Source organism: Eulemur rufifrons, chromosome 24, assembly GCF_041146395.1.
Source record: "Eulemur rufifrons isolate Redbay chromosome 24, OSU_ERuf_1, whole genome shotgun sequence".
Classification (NCBI taxonomy): Eukaryota; Metazoa; Chordata; class Mammalia; order Primates; family Lemuridae; genus Eulemur; species Eulemur rufifrons.
In genome coordinates this window covers 12,818,314-12,825,220 of record NC_091006.1, presented here as the reverse complement: position 1 = coordinate 12,825,220, position 6,907 = coordinate 12,818,314, and the positions used below count along the sequence as shown (strand labels likewise).

The 6,907-nt window shown below is 53.6% G+C and overlaps 1 protein-coding gene across 2 annotated transcripts; it reads right to left on the bottom strand.

The window, feature by feature from the left end:
* Positions 1-28: 28 nt before the first annotated feature.
* LIN7B (lin-7 homolog B, crumbs cell polarity complex component) lies at positions 29-3,459 on the bottom strand. Of its 2 annotated transcripts, XM_069457862.1 has the most exons (6): positions 3,389-3,459; positions 2,835-2,953; positions 2,519-2,590; positions 1,695-1,904; positions 465-628; positions 29-138 (listed from the first exon to the last, which is right to left on the bottom strand). In XM_069457862.1, exons 1-6 carry the CDS (start codon positions 3,423-3,425, stop codon positions 117-119), a joined length of 624 nt encoding a protein of 207 aa, XP_069313963.1. In that variant the 5' UTR covers positions 3,426-3,459; the 3' UTR covers positions 29-116. The 2 variants fall into 2 exon arrangements, with proteins under 2 accessions (XP_069313963.1, XP_069313964.1); XM_069457863.1 differs by lacking the exon at positions 1,695-1,904.
* Positions 3,460-6,907: the final 3,448 nt, after the last annotated feature.

Sequence of the window (6,907 nt, the reverse complement as noted above, 5' to 3'; positions counted from 1 at the left end):
GATGCAGGACAGACACACAGACACGTAGTGAGGGTCATAGATCTTTAAATAAGGAGCCAGTGACAATAAATACTGTACAGGAGAGAGGGCGAAGGGGAGGGTCCAGATCTGCGGTTTCAGCCTCGAGACTCCAAGGACCTGCAAGGGGATGAAGAGAGGGAAGCCATGCTCAGGGAAGGGCCCTGGGGAGCATGCGAGAGCCAGGACTGGGGTTCTAGAAGCAAGGGCCCAGGGAACTGGGTTGAGGGATTCCAGCCAGAGTAGGTTCAGATCTTGGGATGGGAGGGAGCTAGGGGGATTCGGTCAAAATGACCTGGGGTGGGAGCCTGGGTAAAGGGTCAGGATCCCAGAGGAGAGGGACCAGGGCTGGGTACGCAATTCCAGGAATCATTGGCCTGGATTGGGAGTCCGGGGTGAAAGGGAGGCAGTGGGGTCCCCAGGACACTGGTGACCAAGGGGCTCACGAGTAGCTCTGGTGCTGCTGGCGCCGGCGGGCAGAGCGCATCTTCTCAAATCGGGCCTCCATCTCCTCCAGCACTCGAGGCGTGTAACGTACCACCAGCTTCACCGAGCCCTGGGCCGCCTTCAGCAGCTCTACCGCCTTCTCGTGCTGCTCACCCTCAACACTCTGCGGGGCCCAACACAGACAGCTGGGCCTGGGGCCTGCTGCCCTCACCCAGCCCCCCCCAGGAAATGGGACCAACTGCTGGTGAGCCTGGTGCCAGCCCGGAGATGCCAAGGTCTCATGTCCTGGCGGGCGAGTCATTAGCTCTTGTCTCAGTGCCCTCCTCCAAAACCTTGCAGGTTCCCTGTGTCAGGTTCAGTCCCATGTTCCCTCAGTCACTAGCCAGATGTCCAGGCCCATCTTTGTTGCCCCTTCCCCACAGCCCACTAATACCCTCTTGCCCTGACTCCCTCTTCTTTGTCCCCATAGCCCTGGCCCCAACTCAGGCCTTGTCCTCTCCCCTCTGGACTCTTACCCTGGCCTCCTCCCTGGCCTCTGACCTCCCACCTCTCCCCTCAGTTCATCTCCCATAAAATCCCAGACAGGTCTTTCTATACTTGCAAGCTGAGCTTAGCCCTCACTCACTCACAGCCCTCCCATGGCTCCCCAGCACCCATGGGACAAAGTCCCAGCTTCTCAGGCTGGCACTCAAGCCATGCATGGCTGACCCCAAGTACCCATCTAGTTATGCCTCCATCTACTTGAACCACAATGATTTTAATTACCTGCATGCCACAGACCTCCCTTAGAACTGAGCCCTTTCTCTTCAGTTCAGAGGAGAGCCAAGTCAGAATCCTTACCTACAACACCCTCAGCATTCACCTTGTTTGCCTGAAGAACTCCTACTCATCCTTCAACACCCAACCCGAATGTTCCTTACTCTGCAAAAACTTCCTACAGCTACACTGGCCTGGTGCCACATCTGGGCTCTCACAATGCTTTGTGCTTCCTCATTATGATGTCTCTGGAAGTAGGACTGTTTCAGTCAGGGTCAACCTTACTTACTAGAGAGGAAAGTCTTGAGTGTGGGAGCTGAGGGCAACTTCTCTCAGGGTCTGCAGCATTGCCCATCACAGGGCTGGCCACAGAGGCAGTGCTCAATCAGTGCATGTTGAATGAATGTCAAAAGCAGTGACTATGCTACCTTGGACAGACTGTACCCCCAGCCCAGCCTCAGCCCTCTGCTTACCACACCGTTCACAGACAGCAGTTGGTCCCCTCGCTTGAGGCCTCCGTGGCGGTCAGCCACGCCCCCTGGGATGACCCGGGAGATGTAGATGGGCGAGTTCTGCTCTTTGCCACCCATGATGTTGAAGCCCAGGCCCTCGTCTGTCTTGGGTAGCTCCACTACCCTGGGATGTGCATGGCCCTCACTGGCCGTGAAGGCGGCCACTGTGGCCTAGGAGAGAGAAAGCGTCAGGAGGTGAGGGTCCCTTCGTGGTGGGCATGCAGGCTGGGGTGAGCAATCTAGGCCAGGAAGAGCGATTTAGGTCAGATTGCTACCCCCAAGCACAAGACATGTGCCATGACTCAACACAAGATTACTCCTACAATGACTGTGTGTCCTTTCGGTTCCCTGTGTGTGCTTCTGTCATGCCAAAAAGAAAGTCTCCATTTGGCGTGAGTGTGGCATCAATACCCTACACTTGCCAACCTTGCTTTTCTACAGAAGAAAAAGCCTGGAGGGAGCTTCCAGGCAGCAACAAGAAGTGGCGTCTAACTATAGTTCAGTAAGATGTCAGTGTTCCGTGACTTCCCTTGTTTTCATTGTACAGATGTTGAGGGTTATCTTCTAGCCGGGCATGCCATACTGGTTTCCATCTGTAGTTGCTGAAGATGCCTTTATATGACATTTAAGTTAAAAAAGGTGCCATTATTTAATAACAGTTAAGGATGGTACATAGATTTGGCAAAAACCACGAAGAAGAAAATGGGAATGCCTGGCATTAAGAAGATACTGGGCTAGACCAGGCAGTTCAGTGGACCCAAGAGCGGTGGGGCAGGGGTGCCCACCTTGGCTGTGGCATGGGCCCGGATCTCAGCGCTGCCGGTGATGTCCAGGGTGTCATACAGCTGCTCGTACACCTGGGTGAGCACGCACCAGCATCAGGGAGCCGCCAGCCCCCTCCTGCCCTACACACAGAAGTCCAGGTCCCCAGAGCCCCTCTCCCCTCCCACCCAAGGAGCCGCCCCGCCCGCGCAACCAGAGCCAAGGAAACTACAACTCCCAAAGAACCTGAAGCGCGGGCACCCTGAGGCGGGCCGCCACAGAAGCTGCTGGGAGGCATAGTCCCCGGGGCTCGGGCGACCGCCAGCGCGCGACTCTCACCTCTCGGATGGCGGAGCAGAAGCGGCTCTGCAGGACTCGCTGAAGGGCCTGCAGCTTCTGCGGGGGCAGCTCCCCGCTGCGCTGGAGCCGCTCGAGGAGCTCCACGGCCCGGGACACGTCTGCGGGGAGGGGGCGGGGGCGGGAGCGCACAGACACGCAGAGTCAGACACCGAGACGCAGAGAACCACCGAGAGGAGCGGCGAGAGATGGAGTAAGGGCGAGCGCAGACAGACCCCGAGAAGGACAGCGAAGCACAGTCGGACATCCCGCAGAGTCAACGGTGGCAAGGGAGAGACTTCGACCAGCCGGGTGGCAGTCCCCAGGATCGCGTGCGCGCGCGCGCACGCACGCACATACACAAACACACACACAGACACACAGACACACACACTGCTCGCCCACGGACCCTCCCACACCCACAGAGCGCCCGCCCCGCCCACCCCCTCCGGATAAGTCCGCCCACCCGCGCCGGCCTGGCCCGGGGCGGGGCGGGGGCCGGGACTCGGGGACGCAGCCCGCGGCTTGGTGGGCAGGGCCCCCTGGCGCGCGCTTACCCCGCTCCAGCCCCAGAGGCTCCACCAGCGCAGCCATGTCGGTGCCACCACTGCCAGCCGCCCGCCTGCCCCGTCGCCGGCGAGGAGGGCGGGGCTGCGCGAGGCCACGCCCCAGACGACGGGCGCCCCCTGCGGAGGCGCCGCCTGGCAGGAGCTGCGCTCCCAGGCGCCGCTGTTGCCCCGACCTGCTGCCACGCGCGCCCGGCTGCCCTGCCCTCCGCCCCGGCCGGTCTGTCCTGTTTGCGACCCCCTCCTGTTGCAGGCTCAGTCTGTCTGTCCCTTTCAGAATCCTTGTCTGCATCTTTTTGTCGTGCCCGCCACACTTGTCTATCCCCACTTGATTTTTCCCCCACATTCACTCAATAAATGCATGTAAAATATATTCAGAGCCTGGGGCGACAGACATGAGGGTGAGCAGAGCAGACAAGCCCACCGCCCGAATGGAACTTCCAGTCTGGAGCAGACAACCAACTTCCGTGATAAGAGCTGAGACTGGGGAGGTGATGATCTAGATGGAGGAAGTCCTGGAGGAGGGACATTGCAGTCCTGGAAGGTAAGATCAAAACGTGGAGCGTGGGTCACCACCACCAGGCAGGAGCCCACGTGTCTGGAGAGAAGAGTTGGGACTGATTTATGATGAAGGTGGAAAGGCTGGCAGGATACAGTTTATGACTGGCCTTGCGTGTTGGCACATACTTTTTGAGGATTTTGGACTTCATGCCAACTCCTAAGAGTAAAATGTGACATTCAAATTTGTATTTTAAGATGACTGTTGGCCACTGTGGACTGCATTGGATGGGTGCAGTGGGCCCAGTTAGTGCAGCAATCCCCGTGGCTGGCACCAGGGCCCAGGCCTGGAGGGTAGGTGGACAGATGTGAAAAGTGCCAGGGCAAGTCTTGGCGCTTAGCTGTATATGGGGATGGGAGGTGCAGGGGAAGGGGAGTATTAAGGTGCTCTGGTGCCATTTGTTAAGTTGATCCGTGCTGGAGAGGGATATTGGACATTTTGAATGTGAGACGTGTCCAAGGGGAGAGGATATCTAAGTTATCTAAGTCTAGGGCTCAGAAGAGCCATCTGGCCCTGTGGGCAGTTTTGAGAATTTGGGCACAGGTGGTGGGTAAAACCACAGAGTGTATGAGAATGCTGGGGGTAAGAGAGAATAGAATAAAGAGGACCTAGGACTGGTCCTTAAAACACTTAAAAGTCAGGAAGGCAGTATAGAATGGCCAGAAAGGTAGGTAGGAGTAAACCCAGGTGGAAGAAACCAAGAGAAGAGAATGGTTTTTTTTTTTTTTTTTTTGAGACAGAGTCTCACTCTGTTGCCCAGGCTAGAGTGAGTGCCGTGGCGTCAGCCGAGCTCACAGCAACCTCAAACTCCTGAGCTCAAGCGATCCTCCTGTCTCAGCCTCCCAAGTAGCTGGGACTACAGGCATGCACCACCATGCCCGGCTAATTTTTTCTATATATATTTTTAGCTGTCCATATAATTTCTTTCTATTTTTAGTAGAGATGGGGTCTCGCTCTTGCTCAGGCTGGTCTCGAACTCCTGAGCTCAAACGATCCGCCCACCTCGGCTTCCCAGAGTGCTAGGATTACAGGCGTGAGCCACCACGCCCGGCCGAGAGAATGGTTTTAAAAAGAGGAAGTGGTCAGTGGTGTGAAATGCTCTAGAGAGGCTGCGGACATGCGGGGAATGCAGGAAATGTGGACAAAACTTTGAGAGGCCTGGCTGTCACTCCGCCATCCTCTGGGTCAGTGGGATGGGGATCTGCAATCTGGAAAAGAGCTTGCTCAAAGTCGGGGGACTAAAGCCGCTTTGTCTAGCCCTCTCCCTTCTTCTTTAACAAAATGTAATGCCTTCACCAGGTTAAACAAAATGCGGTCACATAGAAGAGCTAACTATGAAAAGCACCAGCCCCTGTATTTGTCCTAACTCTCCCCACTTCACGAGGCGACGATTTATAGATGTTTAGTCTGAGAGCTGCTTCTGTGTCTAAATAACATGCTAGTTCTTGATTTATCAATTTAGATGTAATAGATTACACATTGATTTTCTGCTTTTCCCACCTTTCCCCTCTGTTCCCATAGTTTTATGACAGCAGCTTTTAGTTCAATCAATAAAGTGCTCACATGATGTCTACCTGTTGTTTACTGCAGAGCCCAAGTAGTGTTTTGTGATTGCCTCTCCTTTCTTGAACAGCTTTTTGTTTTTTCTGTGGCTTTTATGTACCTTTGTTTTTTTTTTTGAGACAGACTCTTACCCTGAGTATCATGACACAGCAACCTCAAACTTCTGGGCTCAAGCGATCCTCCTGCCTCAGCCTCCTGAGTAGCTGGGACTACAGGCGTACGCCACAACACCCGGCTAATTTTTATATTTTTAGTAGAGATGGGGGGGGGGGGTCTCACTCTTGCTAAGGCTGGTCTTGAACTCCTGAGCTCAAGCGATCCACCCACTTCAGCCTCCCAGAGTGCTAGGATTACAGGTGTGAGCCACCGTGCCCGGCCTTGTTTTCTTTCTTTCCCCACATTCTCAATCTCTTTCAGATAAGATCAGGCACGTTCAGAGTGGTACAGCTGTAGACTCAATTTCTTTCAAGGTCTCCAAAGCAACTATTTTATTGAATCTTTTTATCCCAAAACTTCTTGGAAACCTGAGTTCACTCATCCCAATCTGGACCAACCACACTCTAGCAAATGCTGTCCTGGGACTTCCCTCCACTGCTCTCCTGAATTGGATCTATGCCCCTTTTAAATTCTTCTTCATCTCAGTGCAGTGGGGCTACAGCTAACTTCCTAAGAAGGTCGTGAGATACCTCTTACTTTTGCTAGTTTGTCCAAGTCTATCTTTCCTAGCACTTCTGGTGTTTATAAGACTTCAGGTTATCTAGTAACTCCTCAACTACTAAATTCTTAGTTTTGGATATTGTTTCCCAGTTCTAGACTTCCCATTTTTTAGAGCCAGATCTGTTAAAATTCTCCATCTTTTCCTTATTTTGTGAACATGTCATAGTTATTTCAGTCTGGTAACTAAAACATCAGAACCACCTCTGGGTCTGTTTCCATTAGATATTTTTTTCCTCTTGGTTTTCAGGAATTTAAGTCCTTTCTAACATGCCTGGCAATTTTTGAGTGGATGCTGAGTATAAACATAGTATGTGGAGAGGCTCTGAGTGCTATCTTCCTCCAAAGCGGGTTTTCTTCTGGATGGCAGACTGCCCAAATCCTAATGAGGTCTTGTTTTAGGCTTTCTTAGCCTGACCTAAGTTTAGTTGTGTCACTCTGAGCACCTCAAGCAGGGCCATTCCACCATAATGGGCCTTGAACTGGAGGTAGGCCTTGAGCCTGTCTCTCCCAGAACACCATGGCTGCTGAAATCTCTGCTTAGCTCTTTAGCCTCCAAGTTATTGCATTCTGATGAGTTTCTTGAGGGTCTTGCAATGACGATGAGCACCTTAGGAGTTGGCAAATGCTTCAAGGGAGGGTTGCAAGTAGATTTGGGAGCTCAATGCCTTCTA

Bases quoted from the DNA above. Each gene is read 5' to 3' on its own strand.
- LIN7B (XM_069457862.1), bottom strand. From the start codon at position 3,425: ATGGCTGCGCTGGTGGAGCCTCTGGGGCTGGAGCGGG. The intron at 2,954-3,388 runs GTAAGCGCGCGC...CCCTCCCCGCAG, and splicing joins GCCTCTGGGGCTGGAGCGGG to ACGTGTCCCGGGCCGTGGAG. The intron at 1,905-2,518 runs GTGGGCACCCCT...TCTCTCTCCTAG, and splicing joins GGGCCCATGCCACAGCCAAG to GCCACAGTGGCCGCCTTCAC.